Source organism: Pipistrellus kuhlii, unplaced genomic scaffold (genome assembly GCF_014108245.1).
Source record: "Pipistrellus kuhlii isolate mPipKuh1 unplaced genomic scaffold, mPipKuh1.p scaffold_m20_p_95, whole genome shotgun sequence".
NCBI lineage: Eukaryota > Metazoa > Chordata > Mammalia > Chiroptera > Vespertilionidae > Pipistrellus > Pipistrellus kuhlii.
This window is the reverse complement of record NW_023425601.1, coordinates 2,007-19,521: the sequence shown is the minus strand read 5'-3', so window position 1 is coordinate 19,521 and position 17,515 is coordinate 2,007. Positions and strand designations below refer to the sequence as shown.

Here is a 17,515-nt window from a genome sequence, read left to right as displayed (position 1 = left end):
GCTGTGTGCTGGGGGAACGGACGTGGGGGAAAAGGTGAGGGGGGAAGACTGACGGATGGACAGATCCCAGGGGTGACGTGGGCAGAGCAGCGCCTCACGCCTTCGGATCCTGTTCTCACACGTGGCCTTGGTTTTAGTGAATAACTTTATTACCTACGCTCACAGGTGGGGGTGCTGGCTCGGCTGTCTTCCTCTGGGGAATGGGAGGGGATCGGTGGCATTTTCCTCAAACTGCCAACTCCTGTGGGCTTCACGGGGGCAGGGGGAAGGAAGCAAGGACCAGGACTGTCTGGAGCTCAGCGGGTGCTGGGGTTGAAGCGGAGGTGATACGCGACCATCGGCTGGTTGCTGTAGATCATTGAGTTCAGGTAATTCTGCCTGTGAAAGAAGTGCGGAGGCCTCAGCCAATAGGCTTTCCCTGCCTTGCTGGCCTTCACCATGCCTCCCTACCCCTTGGCAGTCATCCCTGCCGCCCCGCTCCCTAGAACTCACTGGGCTTTGTGGTCGTAAGCCAGCTGCTGGTTGAAGGAGCCCAGCCCCCTCCGGAACTCGGCGCAGAGCTGCCTCTCCTGTTCTTCCAGCTCCAAGGACGCCTGGGCCAGGCACACGGCCTGTCTCTCCCATTCGGCATCCCGCGCTTGCTCGGCCCGGCGCTGCATCTCCTTCTCATGGCATTGCGCCGCCTGGGCCTTCTTGACGCTGGCTTGCTTCTCTGGAATCCCGCCTTTCCCCTTCCCGCCATAGGGCAGGATCCGGGAGGCAGTGGGGACAGTCCCAGCTGGTGTGAGGATCTGGGCTTTCTCATTCAGTAGGTCACTCTTGATCTGGTGATGGATCTCTTTCAAGTTGGCCTCCTGCTCCCGCCGATATTCTTGGAGCCGTCGCTCAGCCACCTCGGCTGCCTGGTGGGATCCCCAAATGGGAGCAGTTGGGTACCCAACCTCGGGAAACTTTCGGTCACAGGGGAAGGGGAGACATGGCCCTATTCTCCATCTCAGGGGTAGAAGGAACAGAGGTTGGTTTATAAAAAATAAAAATAACTTTAGAGAAGGAACAGAGGTATTCCGTGGCCCTTGCATGGCCGAAGGTGGGGGAAGGGGTGGAATGGAGAAGGCTGAGCAGATGGAGAAGGCAGGGCAGTGTTCTGTCTCAAGTCAGCCTGAGTCTGGAGGTGGGGCGTGGCATCTTCTGCCCTAGGAGTCCCCTTGGGGAAAGTGGGAAGCCCTCAGATGAGGGCTGGTGTTGACAGGAGAATAATTGTGAGGAGAAGCTGTGACTAAGACTCCCCGGGGCTTTGTTGGGGGGGGGAAGGGGGCGGGGTTAGGGAGGGCTCAGAGCGCCTGGTGGCTCAGGCCATACCTGGACTTTGTGGGCATTGGCCACGGCATACTTCATGGCTATGCGGCAAGATTCCTCCAGCTTGGCCAGCTGGGCGGCCCGAGTCTCCACAGCTACCCGCAGCTTCTCCCGCAGCTCATCTGCACAGAGAACTATGACCAGGGCTTCGTTCTGGGTTCGCTCATTCAGCCATTTGTTCAATAAGCATGGTTGGTGTGTGTGTGTGTGTGTGTGTGTGTGTGTGTGTGTATGCATGTTTCGGAGTGGGGGTAATATCCTACTTGTAGGCATGTAGAGTGAGCTACCCTGTCAGGCTAAGGCTAGCCAAGGTGGCAGTAACAAGGATTTCTCAAGTGCCTAACCCAGTGGTCGGCAAACTCATTAGTCAACAGAGCCAAATATCAACAGTACAACGAATGAAATTTCTTTTGAGAGCCGAAAAGTAACTTTTGCGCATGGGTGATGAAGTTTCAATCGCACTGCGCATGCACGCCCACACGTGGTATTTTGTGGAAGAGCCACGCTCAAGGGGCCAGAGAGCCGCAGGTGGCTCGTGAGCCGCAGTTTACCCACCACTGGCCTAAAAGATGCCTCCAGTGGGCCTGGATCCCAGTGCCAGCTCTTCTGTTGCTTCTGAGCTCTGTGACCTTGTGGGAATCACTCCCTCTCTCTGAGCCTCAGGCTAAGAGCCATGTGTTGGGTGCTGAGGACACCATGGAATTAGATCGCGTCCTCAGAGTGCGCCATGGCTAGTGGGGGAAATGGGTCAAACATAAATCGTCATACCACAGTGTGGTAAGGTCAAGGAGAGATGTGTACAGGGCATTATGAAAATTTTAAAAATATGTTTTTTTAAAATTGATTTTGAAAGAGGAAGGGAGAGGGACAGAGAGATGGAAACATCTATGAGAGAGAAACATCATCAATCAGCTACCTCCTACACACCCCCTACTAGGAATCAAGCCTGCAACCCAGGCATGTGTCCTGATTGGGAATCAAACATGACCTCTTGGTTCATGGGTTGACCCTCAACCACTGAGCCACACTGGCTGGGCTTATGAGAACTTTAGATGGTGGGTGAGAAGATAGCTTCCAGGAGAAGGTGATACTTGACATATAGGTTGCATATTAGCCAGAAAGACCAAATTTTTAAACTTAAACTATATAAGTAGGTACATTGTTATTAAACTAATTAGGGTATGCCCTAACTGGTTTGGCTCAGTGGATAGAGCGTCGGCCTTCGGACTGAAAGGTCCCAGGTTCGATTCCGGTCAAGGGTATGTATCTTGATTGCGGGCACATCCCCAGTAGGAGGTGTGCAGGAGGCAGCTGATGGATGTTTCTCTCTCATCGATGCTTCTCTCTCTTTCCCTTCCTTTCTGTAAAAAAAAAAATTAAAAAAATATATATATATTTTTAAAATTAATTAGGGTACTCCTAAGTTGGCCTTTGGTAAAAACTCAAGGGGCTAAAGAGCCACATGTGGCTTGCGAGCCGCAGTTTGCCGACCACTGGCCTACACAATAAAGTCACAATGCCTTAGTTTGGTGTTCTCTCTTCTTCTGAACCCTCAACCCTGGATGCACTGATACTAAACTGTGTGTGAATCCTAAACCAGACCATACACAGACCCAGTGCTGCAAATTGTGCTGCGCACACAGAATCTCAGTGCATTCTCACATGAGCTCTATGTGCAGTGGATTCATTCCCATTTTAAAGATGAGGAAGCTGAAGCACAGAGAGGAAAATTCATTTGCCCAAACCAGCTAGTAAGTGGCAGAGCTGGGAGGTCTGTGTTCTCTTAACTATGCTGCCACCTGGTAATGAAATGCTAGGATTGTCCAGCTGGCATGGCTCAGGGGTTGAGTGTCAACCTATGAAGCAGGAGGTCACATCTGATTCCCAGTCAGGGCACATGAGGGTTGTGGGCTTGATCCCTAGTGGATTGGTGTGCAGGAGACAGCCTATCAATGATTCTCATCATTGATGTTTCTCTCCCTCTCCCTCTTCTCCCTTCCTTTCTGAAACCAATACAAGTATATTGGTTTGATTGGGGACCATTGTCTACATTGTCAGTTACTGAAGAAAGTCAGGGATCTTGGGGTCTGATCAACCTTTCAGCAGCAGCCCTAGGGGTAATTGAACTGTTTCTCCCCATCCCCCACCCCTCTGCAGTTCTGGTCTCCTGGGTGCTGTCCCCGACTTGGACTTTTCCCTACCAGGCCTCAGGTCTCAGCCTGGAGGGCCCAGCTACTTACCGGTACGCCTTTCATCAGCCCTGGCTTGCTGCTGCTCGTGTACCTGCTTGTCCAGGTTGTTCCTCAACTGCTCCTGCTGCGTTCTCACGGTCATGGCCCTCGCGGGGTCCTCCCCAGAGAAGCACTGCAGGCTGGATGGGTTATAGTGGGCATCACTGTTAGCGTGAAGGGCTTGAAATCCCTTCCAGAGTTGTTCTGGACCCCATAGGTTAAATTCACGCTTATTCTTGAGCTGTTGTTTCTGCTCGCGGAACTCTTGGACTTTTTTGGCCAGGCGACGTGTCCGCTCTGCGTCTTCCTTTTCTAGCATCTGCGCTACCATATCATAGTGGACCTGGGCGGTACCTGGGGGTGGTGGGCAGGGACATGGAAGTGGCCCCACAGGAAGGACAGAGCCCACTCAGCATGGCCCCTGTCCCCGAGGCCCACCCGGTTTGTCCCACCACCCCCAGGCCTCAAGGCCCCACTTGGAGGCAGAACTGCTTTACTGAGTCCACTCAGTCCCTTTCATCCTCCTCCTTGGCAGGCCTCTGGCCTTGGGCATTTACCGTGAGCTTCATCCTTGCTTCGCTCTTTGGCCTCGCGAAGCTTCCGCTCTTCTACCTGGCTGTTCAGGGCTTCCACGTCCACCTGATCCCAAAGAAATTAGCTAAATTGTGGCAGGGGCCCAGCAGCAGGCCTTACCCTGCTCAGAAATCTTATTTAAAAACCCTCCTCTAGATCCCTAATACCTATTGGATAATAGTGTTGCACCTTTAGTCTGGCCAGCATGGCTCAATGGTTGAGCATTGACCTATGAACCAGGAGATTACAGTTCAATTCCCCATCAGGGCGCATGCCTGGGTTGCAAGCTCAATCCCCAGTAGGGGGCGTGCAGGAGGCAGCTGATCAGTAATTTTCTCTCATCATTGATGTTTCTGTCTCTCTCTCACCCTCTCCCTTCCTCTCTGAAAAAAAAAAAATATTGCAAAAAAAGTGTTCCATCGTCTCAGCATGGTTTAGAAGCCCCTCGATAATCTAGCTTCTGCTCATTCTCCAGCCTCATCTCAGTACCCTCTCCCCTGTCTCACCCTCAGGAGCTCCGTGCTTACAGCTTCCTGCACCTCTTAGTCTGTTTTGCATGGACAGCTTTTTTGCATGGACAGCTTTTGCTCCAGCCACTTAGAACACTTTTCATCCGTTCTTTTTAAAAAATCTTTTTCATTGATTTTTTACGACCTCCTACGCACTGTCCACATTATATTGAAGTTTGCCTCTCTTGGTGATTTCCCCCAGAGAGTGAGTCCATTAAGGGCTGAGACTGAGCCTCAACTTTGTGTCGCTTCTGTGCAACCCGTTTGGCACAGAGCAGGCCCTAGGAAGTGCTGGCCAACAGGATCTGTCACACCACTCAAGCCTCAGCCAACCACTCACTTGGATCAGGCACTCTGCTCTGGTTTCCAGGGCTGCCACCCTGAGTCAATACCTCAACATTTCCTTTAGCCTCATTTTACTGAGGAGGAGTTCAGAGCTCAAAGACCTGGGACTCATCCAACGCCACACACCTAGTACACAGCAGACTTGCCTTGAGTGCAGGTGTGGTGTCTTTTCCACAATACATGCTTCATTCTCCCTTCACCCACCCCACCCCCAATCTATTTTTTTTTTAATTACCAATGTTTTCTCTTTATTTTGATTGTAATTCATTCATATAAACTGTTTCAAAATTGTGCAAAGGGGAATACAGTTTAGAGAAGCATGTGTCCCTCCCATCTCTGTCCTTCAGCCTGGCTAACAGTCTCTTATGTAGCCTTCCAGAGAGAGTTTAGGCACATGCAGTACCAAATATCCTTTAGACTTCTTTGGGTTCTATGCTAGTTGTCTTTCAAGAACCAAGCCTGTGGGCCCAGAGCTGGCTGGTGAAGAGTCAGATGTCGCAGGCTCTTCTTCCCCAAATCTTTTCCCCTGCAACCTCAACCGCCTTCCCAGGCCCATCTTGTGCCTAGAAGTGGGTGCTCCCTCTCCCTCTCCTTCCTTTGAATCCCCAGGGCCTGCTCAAATGAGGGAGGGGCCCTGGCCAGTGTGCTCAGTGGTTGAGTGTTGACCCATGAACCAGTAGGTCATGATTCCATTCCCAGTCAGGGCATATGCCTGGGTTTCAGGCTTGATCCTCAGTACAGGGCTTGCAGCAGATCCATGATTCTCTCTCATCATTGATGTTTCTCTTTCTCCCTCTCCCTCTCTGAAATCAATAAAAATCCTATCTAATAAAAGAGTAATATGCAAATTAACCATCACTCTGCTAGACACACAAGCCACGCCCACCAACTAATCAGGAGAGAATATGCAAATAAACCCAACCAAGATGGCTACCATCACAGAGAGCAGGAGGGAGGCTAGGGTTGCCCCAGCAATGGAGGAAGCCAAGCTTTCAGCACACCCTGGCCGGCCCAGGCCTCCAATTAAGGCTACAAAGTTTCAATTATACAAGATAAATAAATAGCAACAGAAATGGCTGCCTCCACAGAGGGAGCAGAAGGCTTGGCTTTGCTCCAGTCTACAAAGTTTCAATTGTAGAAGATAAATAAGCCCCAGATACCAGGGACTCAGCTTGGGTAGCCAGGGGGCATGGCCACAGGCCTCTGGCCCAGGCTGCCCCACACCCCAAGGGAACCCCCACCCTCATCCAGGACACCCTTCAGGGCAAACGAGCCAGCTACTACCTGTGTACCAGGCCTCTATCCTACCTAATAAAAGAGTAATATGCAGATTGACCATCACTCCAACACACAAGATGGCTGCCCTCTTGTGGTCAAAGATCCTGTCCCCAAGTGAACACAAGATGGCCACCACAGGATGGCCAACAGGAGAGGGCAGTTGGGAGGGACCAGGCCTGCAAGGGATGGCAGTTGGGGGCGATTAAGCCTGCAGGGAAGGACAGTTAGGGGTGACCAAGCTGGCAGAGGAGGGAAATTGGGGTTGACCAGGCCTGCAGGGAAGGGCAGTTGGAGGAACCAGGCCTGCAGGGGAGGGCAGTTAGGGGTGACAAGGCCTGCAGGGGAGGGCAGTTATTGGCAAACAGGCTGGCAGGGGAGCAGTTAGGCATCAATCAGGCTGGCAGGGGAGTGGTTAGGGGGTGATCAGGCTGGCAGGCAGAAACGGTTAGGGGCAATCAGGAAGGCAGGCAGGCGAGCAGTTGGGAGCCGGCAGTCCTGGATTGTGAGAGGGATATCTGACTGCCTGGTGGGATTGGGCCTAAATGGGCAGTCGGACATCCCTCTAGGGGTCCCAGATTGGAGAGAGTGTAGGCTGGGTTTTGGGACACCCCCCTCCCCATGCACGAATTTCATGCACCGGGCCTCTAGTATATTAATAACAAAACAAATCACCATATTTTCTTTTAAATTCAGGGAGGGGGCAACAGGTACTGCTATGTTCCTCTCCAGGTGCAAAAGTGAGGTGGCTCTGGATCCCAAGAAGGTCCCACTGCCCACTCACCCCCATGACTCTGGTGCGCACATCAAAGAATCGTTTCTGTCGCTCCTTTTCACGATTCCGTCTAGCCTCAATGGCCGCCACCTCCTTAGGATCTGGTGGCAGGCTGTAGGGAAACATCTGGAGAAAGGGTGAGGCAGGATGTCCCGTCAGTGTTAGACGCCACCCCCATCTCTTTCTCCCCATAGTATCTCACTGGTTGGTTGGTTATTCCTACTGGTTTTACTTCCTGTTTTATTTCATATTTGTGTCCTCCAAATAGGCTGCCACCACCCGAATTCGGGCCTCACAATCTAGTGCCAGTCTACTCCCACCTGCTGGGTTCAGAAGAGGACCTGCTCCCTGCTCACCTTTCTAAGTCTCAAACTTACAACACTCTCTCTTTCACCTTAGGCTTTATTCCGTTTTCCTCGTTTCAGCAAATTGGCACCACCTTTACCCCTTGGTTTCTTTTTGTTGTTATGCAGTCAAATGAAAAGCTACAGGACTTAAAATTACCTGTGTCCCTTCATAGCTGGGAAAGTCCGGTTTGGGCACACAGCCAGCCAAAACCACAATCCAAAACACTGTACATAAATCTTATCAGGTCCCTCAGGCAGTCTGCGCCGAGACTTACAAAACGTGTTTCTAAGGGCAGACAGCCCTTCGGCCTCCAGGAAATCCTCCTAACACAGAGGCCTCAGCTAATCTCAGGGAAGAAGTCGATTGGGATCTAAGGCCTAAAATAGTCATACTTTACATTTTTTAAACTTTTACTATGTCTCTCACCTGCTTAAAACACTCCACTTGCCTTCTCAGCGCACTTAGAAGCAGATCCAAATGCCTAGCCATAGGCCTTCGGGATCCGCTTCCTGCACACCTCGCCAGCTCATCTCATGCCAGCGGCACCCCCGCTCACAGAGCCCCAGGCACACCGAGCAAGTCCTCTAACGAAATAGCTGTTCCCACCGCAGGACCTTTAGCCACAGCCAGTGTTTTGTTTGGAATACCATTCCTCAGTTCCTCCCACGGCTAGTTCCCATCTTAAAAACAAATTCTGACCTGGCCTATTTGCTCAGTGGTTAGAGCATTGGCCCTCGGACCTAATGGTTGCAGGTTTGATTCCCAGTCAAGGGCACATACCCAGGTTGTAGATTCGCTCCTTGTCCCTGTTGGGGTGCATGCGGTAGGCAACCAATTGATTTGTCTCTTTCACATTGATCTCTCTCTCTCTCTCTATGTCTCTATCTCTATCTCTCTCTCTCCGTTCTACCTCCCTTCCACTCTTTCAAAATCAATGGGAAAAATATCCTCAGGTGAGGATTAAAAAAACAAACAAACACACAACCATTTTATAACTGTGAACTATTAGATACACACAAGAGAATATATCAATATATGACCCGTATGTAAGCTAGAAAGCATGGTAAAATAGACATCCATGAGCCAACTCTCCAATATTGAACATGATCAATATTAAGTATCTTGTATCTCTTCTCCCTTATCTTTACCCTGAGAGATAACCATTGTCCCAAATGGTACTACTCCCTTACTAATATGCATTAATATACCGAGTGTACCAGTTCCCAAATAACATCTTAAAACATTTTCTTGTCTTGGAACTTTATAGAATATCACGAAGAACGTATTCATTTACATATTTCTTTTTTCCCCACTCATGTTCATTTTATCATTTAACAAATATTTGTGAAGTGTCTTACTGTCACTCTTCTAAGCATTGGGAGACATCAAGGAGCATAAGTGATAAAAAGCAGAGTCCTTGTGGAGGTTATTTTCCAGTGGGGCCAGACACACAATACAACAAAGAGTACATTAAACAGTTTGTAAGATGATGATAAGTGCTATGGGGGAAAATATAGAGCACAACAAGAGGCAATGAAAGTGCCAAGGAAATAGAGGAGGGTGTTTCAATTTTAAATATGGACATCAGGGGACACATAACTAAGAAGGTAATATTTGATTGAATACTGGAAGAAGCTGAGGGAGTCATCTATACAGATATCTAGGAAGAGAACACTTCAGTCAGAGGGAACAGCAAGTGTGAAGGCCTTAAGATGGACACACATTTGTCTGACCGGTGTGGCTCAGTGGTTGAGCATCGAACTATGACCCAGGAGGCCACAGTTTGAATCGGGTCGAGGCATATGATGTTTCTCTCCCTCTCTCTCTCTGCCCTCCCACCCCCAGTTGTGGGCTCTATCCAGAGTGTGTGTGTGTGTGTGTGTGTGTGTGTGCGCGCAAGAGGCAGCTAATCAATGATTCTCTCTCATCATGGATGTTTCCATCTCTCTCCCCCACTCCTCTCTGAAATCAATAAAAAATATACTTAAAAAAAGATGGACACACATTCAAGGGAACAGCAGGAGGCAACTGCGTGAGCAAAAGAGAAGTAGGTAGGAAATGTCATTAGAGAGATAATGCAGGGGTCAGAGCATGTAGGAATTTGCAGACCATTGGAAAGGCTGTGGCTCTTACTCTGAAACAGGCAGCCATTGGAGGGTTTTGAGCAGTGGAAGTGATGTGTTTTGCCTTTGATTTTTAAAGGGCAACTCTGGTTGCTGTGTTAATAATAGACTGGGATTAGGGAGGCAAGGCTACAGCAATAGTCCAGGCGAGAGATGATGATTGATGTCTCTCCCCATCTCGCTTTCTCTCTCAAAAAAAAAAATTTTTTTTTAAAAAGAATAACTTCAAGGATTTGGGCCTACGGAAGGATTATACATCCTTATCTCATTGCCCTCAAGGTTAGCCACATGGTTTGCTTTGCCCTTTCCAGTGTGAGAATTGACATGTGTCATTGCCAAGCACAACTAAGAGCCACTGGGTGATAGCCTCTTTTTTCCTTTATTCTCTGCTATGAGACTGGCAAGGTCCCAGGTAAGGGCTGCTCCTTACTCTCAGCCTGGGTCCTGGAGTGGTGACATAGAGCAGAGATCCAGCCAACCCAAGAAGCAGGGATGAGAAATCTTTTTTTTTTTAAAATATATTTTTAATGATTTCAAAGAGGAAGGGAGAGGGAGAGTGAGATAGAAATATCAATGATGAGAGAGAATCATGGATCGGCTGCCTCCTGCATGCTCCCCTTATTGGGGATCGAGCCCACAACCTGGGCATATGCCCTGACCAGGAATTAAACTGTGACCTCCTGGTTCAGAGGTCGACACTCAATAAATGTTTGTCTTTATAAGCTTTTGAGATTTTAAGATTGTAACTTCAGCATAATTTAGCTTATTCTGACTGATATAAGGGAATCTACAGCTATAAGGCTGTAGACTTCTAAGGGAGTAGTGAGTGCGTATGGATAAGAATGTCCGAGGGAAGACAGGAAGAAGAGGAGCCAGCACTGTAGGTAAGGAGGAATGGCCAGTGAGGTGGAAAAAAAACCAGGAGTGTGGTGTCAGAGAAGCCAACCAAGATAAGTGCTTTTGGGAAGAGAGAGTAAATGACTGATGATGGAGAACTGAGAACTCTGTGTACTTAATATGAGGATTGTTGATGACCATGTCAAGAATATTTTTGGTGGAGTTGTGGGGATGAGAGCCTGATTGCAGTGGTTTCAAGAAAGACAAGGACTCCGTGACCCAAACAACCCAGTTTATTTATTTTTAATTTTAAGAGAAGAATAAGGAAGAGGAATCTGTAGATTATGAGAGATTTATACACTGAGTGGCCAGATTATTATGATCTCTGAATGCCACACAGTGTATATCCTATATAATAAAAGGCTAATATGCAAATTGTCCCCTCGACCAGGAGTTCGACCAGCAGGCAGGCCAGCCAACTGCCCATGGCCCCTCCCCCTGGTCAGGCTAGCTGGACCCCACCCATGCAGGAATTCATGCACTGGGCCTCTAATATATATACTGAGTGGCCAGATTATTATGCATTCAGAGATCATAATAATCTGGTCACTCAGTGTATGTACAGGTGGGAAAGTTTCTGTAGCATATACCTAGAAGTGGAAGTGCTGGATCCCAGCACTTAAAGTATATTTAACTTGCAAGATAATGCTAACTTGTTTTCCAAGGAGATTGTACCAACAGTGCATAAAAACTACAGTGTAGCCCGGTCAGTGTGACTCAGTGGTTGAGCATCAACCTATGAACCAGGAAGTCCTGGTTCCATTCCTGGTCAGGGCACATGCCCAGGTTTTGGGTTCCATCCCAGTGTGGGGTGTGCAGAGGCAAGTGATGAATGATCCTCTCTCATCATTGTTGTTTCTTTCCTTCTCTCCCCCCCCCCCTCTTCCTTTCTGAAATCAATAAAAATTTATTTAAAAAACAAAACAAAAAACCTACAGTGTATAAAAATTTAGGCATTCCATATCTTCACCAACACTTGGTATTGCAGGCTTTTAATTTTTGCCCATTTGTGCTTATAAAATTATAATTGATTTTAATTGGAATTTTCCTTATTGCTAATGAGGTTGTACACCTTTTCATGTATATTTTGGTCATTTTTGTTTACTCTTCTCTGAAGTGCCCATTCACATCTTTTGTTCGTTTTTTATTTTTATTTTTTAATTATTTAAAAATTTTTATTTTTATTTATTTTAAAATAATTCTTTAGTGTTGAAAGTATTACATAAGTCCTCTTTTGTTCATTTAGAAAGAATCAGGTTGTTTGCTCTTTTCTTAATTTTAGGAGTTCCTTGTGTATTCTATACAACCATTTGTTAGTTTATATGTGGCAAACATCTCCAATTTGCGGCTCATCTTTTCACTTTATTATTTTTATATTAGTTTTTATTATTTAAGAAATCCCATGAGGTCATAAAGATATTCTCCCATATATTCTTCTAAAATTTCTAAAGTTTTGTCATTCTCATTTAAGTTTTTAACCTATTTGGGAATTGTATTTTGCAAATGGTATGAGAAGTAGGGATTCCATTTGATTTGCCCCCAAGTTCCATTTCCTGTCAGATTGCTGTCCTTTGATCATTTTATTCCCTCAGCCTAATGGTGACTGTTTCTCCAAGTTGAACTTCATTGATGGCTCCTCTTCTAGATTCTGTCAACCAAACTTTCTCACTTTCTTGCACCTGTCCTAAGACTAAGCCTCTTCTCACCTCTGGACTGACCCCAGCCTATTCATTCCATCTGTCACAACAATACTTACATTGTGGTGACAGATGGAGTGAGTCATTGAAGGAAAGGTTCCATAGACATTTTAAGCTTCTTGGACTGCTAAGGCCACGGCCTTAGTAATGACTAGGTATAAGGTGATAGGGGGATGAAGGGATGGAGGAGAGGGATATAAAAGATGGGGAATAGAGAGGGGGAAAGGACAGAGAGGGTAGAGTTGGGGGGCAGTGAATGAGAGGAAGGAGAGAGAAAAGAAGGGGGAAGCAAAGGATGGGGCAGAGGGGGATGAAGAGGAGGGAATGAAGGCATGAAGAGGAAGATGGGAAGTGGGGAGAAGAGAAGGATAAAGGGTTCATACAAAATACCTTTCTCAGCAAGGACTCCCAACTTTGAAGCTTCTAGTTGGGGTCCTGCTTCAGGAGCCAACAAGTGGCTCAAGTCCACGCCTGCTCTTGGGCTACAGCTTCAGTCTGCGAACTCTGCTTGGAAGAACAGGGGGGGAGATAGGATAGGGTAGGACCTCTGGTCAGCCCATATCCGTGTCGCTCTAGAGTACCCTCACCTCCCTGCAAACCCCATTTCCCTTCACACCTCATCCAACCGCGAATTTCAACTCCCTCCGCCTCCGCCCACAGCAAGGTCTGCGTTCATAGAACACGGAATCCTCCCGCGGGCCCCTCCTTCCCGTACAGTCCTTCCCAACCCTGTTCTCGTTTGAGCTTTCTAACCGGGCAGGCTGCAGCCACAGCCGATCTCCCACCTTCCTCCTGCCCCGGAGGGCATAACCCTATTATGATTTCTGACTTGTCTCAGCAAGTTTGACCCGCGATCCCTCGCGTCTGCTTCCTCCGCTGCGATTCGCTTTTGTTGGTGGCGACGCCTGTTGCCAAGCAACAAGGAGGCGGGGCGGGCCCTAAACGCGTGTCGTAAGCTCGCATCCTGGCAACGGGTCAACAAAACTTTCACGCCAGCCGGAAAGCCCTCCTCCCCGGTTCCGGCCAGGCGCCGGAAGCAGGAAATCCCGTCTGGCCGGGACTCAAGCTCGCGAGGTTTGCTCTCCGCCCGGCTTGCACTGCGGTGTTTCCCGCGCAGGTTACTCCAGCTCCCGGCGTACGGCGCGGCGCGGCCATTCGTACCGCCGCCGGCGCCGCCGCCGTCATGGGTTTCCTGAAACTGATTGAGATTGAGAACTTTAAGTCGTACAAGGGCCGACAGATTATCGGACCGTTTCAGAGGTTCACCGCCATCATCGGACCCAATGGCTCTGGTGAGATGACCCCGCGGCGGCCCTGCGCACATCCCGTCCGGGACCCCTCTCCGCTATTACAGTCCCACCCAGCCCCGTGCCACCTGAAATGTCGCGAACCCTAACAGGTTCCTCGCTCCTCCTCCGGGGCTATGGCCCGGAGCCGCTGTCCCAGCTCGGGGACGCTGACTTGAACCTCGTCCCCAGATGTCAGTTGCCCGCTCTTGGCGCGGCCCCCCACTGCACCCCGAGTGGTACGCTCCGCCCGGTGCGTGCCCCATCCCTCTGCCCCCCCTCCCGCCAAAAGTGGTCCAGGTCCGCTGGCAGCTGCATCCCGTCCTCGCAGGCACCCTCTGCAAGGCGCGGGACCGCTCGTAGCCCTCCCGGGGCCGCCGGTCCCCAAAGGGCACGTTTAACCCGCCCCGCCTCGCGTTGGTACGCTCCGATGTCGCCCCCCTTTTTTGTGTGTGCTCTGCTTCGGAGGCGGGCAATTTTGAATTTGAGACCCGGCGCTTGGGGTCTCCGCCCTCCAGCTCCGGCCGCCCTCCAGCTCCGCGGCGGCCGTGCCGCGGTCTGGCCGCGATGCTAGCGCCGAAAGCGCTGCAAACCAGAACCTATTCGCTCCCCAAATTGCGCGCTTGCTGTGTTTTGAGGGGCTGCGGGAGGAGCGCCGGCTAGAAGGAGCCGCGCTCGCAGGAAAACTTGCGTCAGAAAGAAAGAGAAAATACAATCTCTCTCGGCTGCGATAAGTGCAGTGCCGGAAATGAGACCGGCAGATGTTATCGGCGAGTGGCCTGGGTGGCGTCTGCAGTTAGCAACAGTGCTGCCGTGTGTATTTCCAAGCTGCGAGGGGAGATTTTAAGCGTTCTCATCGCAACAAAAACATTGCAATTATGCGAGGCGACGGATGCCCGCTGGACTTACTGTGCTGGGCATTTTGCAATGTGTACGAATATGGAATCATTGTGTTGTACACCGGAAACTAACAGCGTGTTATATTTCAGTAAAAAAAAAAAAAAGGTGGGGGGGGGGGGAAAGTGCAGACAGGCCAGGCTTCTGTATCCTATCTTAGCCTTCCATCTCTAAATGATACGCCGTGGGTGTCACCCATCTACCCTCTCCGGAGTTCGTTTGGGAATCCTGCTGTGATCCTCCAGGCTGGAGTGAGTTGCTCTGGCTAAATCATTCACCAGCCTCCATTCAAGTAGCTCTAACTGGGACCTCCCTCGGAGCCCTGCCTGCCTGGCTCTCAGTGAGAGCCGGGTTTGGGTTTCTCAACAGCTGCGCTGTTGACATTTCCAGCGAGGTCATTCTCTGCCGTGGCGTTGGTCGTGTGCATTGTAGGATGTTTCCAGGCATCCTTGGGGGTTGCAAAATCCCCCCCCCCCCCAACCTCTTGAGAACCACTGGCTTGGAGGGCTAATGCTTGGAGTTCCACCCACTTTCTTAGAATTTGGTCCCCTCCACATGGGTAGGTAGATCTGTTCTGAAACGTCCTGAGCTGACCTCCCCTCTGACCCCCATCCTTCAATGCCTACCTCCATGAGGCATTCCTTGACCCCCCTCAGTGCATTGCTCGCCTCCCCTGGCACACAGTAGGCACTTGGGACCCATTAACGTTTATTTTCCCCTATCTTAAATTCAAGGTATGTTTTTGTATCTTCATTGCTGGGCCAGAAGTGTCCCAGTGAAGACATTTCTTAAAACGTTTTGTCACCGTTCAGCTCCTGATGCATGTTATAAAAATGTTTATAATATTGAATGTTTGTGAATAGGCAGCCTTTGTGAGCTGTTCCTAAGGTCTGCGGAGAGCACGGGAGAAGCCCTTAGGTTAGAAATGGGTGTCTAATGGGCAGCCTCCCGGGGTGCACGGTGTGCTAATCCTGCTTGTTAGAATAGGACTGCCATTTATTGAGCACCTACTGTGTGCTGAAGACTTGACCTATTGGGCCCTTTTACATTGAAATCCTCACAAGGACCCTAAGAGGGAGATCCCATTGTCTGTGTTTTGTATACGAAGAGGCTGAGGCGCTAAGAGTTGCGATCACGTGCACACTGATTCCCGGAGCCAGGACTGGAACCTGTGCTTGTGGCAGGAGCACTCCGGTGGAGGACTCCGTGCCAAGCATTGTTTTAGGTGCTTTATCCACGCATCGTGGCTTCTCCATTTTCCAGATGAGGTCAGCTAAGAAGTAGTGAAACTAAATACAACCTAATTTATTGGACTAGAACCCGAGCTTTTTTTTCCTTTTTAAATTTATCTTTATTATTGTTGTTGTTTTATTTTGAAGCTCTTTATATAAATTTTAAAACTTGTTAACAACTTAATTGTTGACTGTTGAACCACATATGATTCTTTGCTATCTTTGTTGCTGAAAGTATTACAGATGCCCCCCTCTCTCCCCGCATGGACCTCTTTTAGCCTACCCCTGCCCCTCCCATTCCCCCCAACTTGCCCCAGGCCTTCACCACACTACTGTGTCCGTGGGTTATGCATATATGCATATAAGTTCTTTGATTAGTCTCTTCCCATCCCTCCCCCACCTTCCTTTATTGTTGAAAGTATTACAGATGTCTCCCTTTTGTCCCCATTGACCCCCTCCACCCCACACCCATCCCCCAAAACATTAAAAAAATAGTTTATTGATTTTGAGAGAGAGAGAAAGGGAGAGGGAGAGAGAAACATCCACGTGAGAGTGTAACATCAATTGGCCGCCTCCTACACCCCCTCCCCTACTGGGGATCAAGCCTGCATGGGACAGGGCCCAGCCACTGAGCCACACCTGCCTGGAACCCAAGCTCTTAGTCTCTGGCTCAAACTGCCTCCGTGGAGGACCCGGGCTACCACTTTTGTAGCTGGATTGTAGACAGGTGTTAGAAATCAGGTCCTCACTTCCGTCACGTCACCTGTTTGGGGAGAACCTTGAGATATAATTTACAGAGATTAAACTGTTTCCTCCCCTCTAACCCCAGTCTACATTTTTAAAACTATTTTTTTCTGAGTCTAAACTGAAGAAAATCAAAACTGTGACTTCTCTACTGAAGAGATAACCACGCTTAATGTTAACAAGCATATTTGCTTGAATAGCTAATAAATGCACAAGGTAGAAAATAAAAAAAAAAAAAATCCCAGGGGATATACAAGAAAAATAAAAAATTCATTTCTCCCCTGACCTGTTACCTACTTTCCTTTCCCGAAGTGACTAGGTTAGACTGTTTACATTTTCATATGTGTTTTTTTCTTCTTCTTCTTCTTCTTGTGCCTTTCCCTCTCCCCAAGTTTCTATTATGAAAATTTTCAGACATACATATATGTTCTGCTTAATCATTTGCAAGTAAACTGTAGACTTAATGACATTCACCTCTAAGGGATTCAGCATTCATCTCCTAAAACCATTCTCCTGTGTTTCCAATATACCGTTATCACACCTAAGACAGTTAATTTCCTCATGTCATCAATCATCCAGTTCATATTCAGCCTTCCCTAATTGCTCCCAAAAATGTCTCTGGGGGTTTTGAGGAGGGACAGAATCCAATCGGAGCTCATGTACTGCCTTTGCTTATGTCTCAGTAATCTCTGGTGTTCTGGAATGGTTCTCCTAACCTTTCTTTTTTGGCATTGCCTCTGAAAATTCCCAGGCCAGCTGCCTTGTAGAACTATCCCACATTGTGTTTGTCCTAAGGTTTCCTCATGGCGGCTTACCGTGTTCCTCTAACTGCCGTATTTCCTGTTAACCGGAAGGGAGGTCTAAAGACTTGTTTACATTCAGGTTAAATATTTTTGTGTCCTTCGTATTGTATCACAATAGAATATGCCTTGTAAAAAATGGTGGCAACACACACACACAAATTTGCTATTGTAACGACTTTCATTTTTATTTCCTAACTAGGAGCCCTGCCCAGGAGTAGCTCGCTGCTGCATGCCTCAGCTGGCTTCCCCCTCCTGTGGCTCTCCACCCGCCGCCCCGCCCTCCTGTAGCTCTCCCGCTGGTTGTTATGTGTCACAGTGTAACGACCATTTGCATATTACTTCTTTATTATGTAGGCTTTTTAAAAAAGATCCCCACTCAAGGATATGTTTTTGTTGATTTTAGAGAAAGAGGAAGGGGGAGAGA

At 48.8% G+C, this 17,515-nt stretch overlaps 1 protein-coding gene across 2 annotated transcripts; it reads right to left on the bottom strand.

The window, feature by feature from the left end:
* Nucleotides 1-7: 7 nt before the first annotated feature.
* On the bottom strand, nt 8-13,072 carry RIBC1 (RIB43A domain with coiled-coils 1). Of its 2 annotated transcripts, XM_036428904.2 has the most exons (8): nt 12,915-13,072; nt 12,520-12,633; nt 7,074-7,190; nt 4,145-4,226; nt 3,597-3,941; nt 1,360-1,478; nt 493-902; nt 8-378 (listed from the first exon to the last, which is right to left on the bottom strand). In XM_036428904.2, the coding sequence occupies exons 3-8, from the start codon at nt 7,188-7,190 to the stop codon at nt 297-299; spliced, it is 1,155 nt and encodes a 384-aa protein (XP_036284797.1). In that variant the 5' UTR covers nt 12,520-12,633; nt 12,915-13,072; the 3' UTR covers nt 8-296. The 2 variants fall into 2 exon arrangements, with proteins under 2 accessions (XP_036284797.1, XP_036284801.1); XM_036428908.1 differs by lacking the exons at nt 8-378; nt 1,360-1,478 and having other exon boundaries at nt 742-902.
* Between the last annotated feature and the right edge of the window lie 4,443 nt (nt 13,073-17,515).

Excerpts from the sequence above, each read along its gene's own strand:
- RIBC1 (XM_036428904.2), bottom strand. The coding sequence starts at position 7,190 with ATGTTTCCCTACAGCCTGCCACCAGATCCTAAGGAGGTGGCGGCCATT. Across the intron at positions 1,479-3,596 it reads GGCTGATGAAAGGCGTACCG|ATGAGCTGCGGGAGAAGCTG; the intron begins GTAAGTAGCTGG and ends TTCTCTGTGCAG. Across the intron at positions 903-1,359 it reads CCAATGCCCACAAAGTCCAG|GCAGCCGAGGTGGCTGAGCG; the intron begins GTATGGCCTGAG and ends GGATCCCACCAG.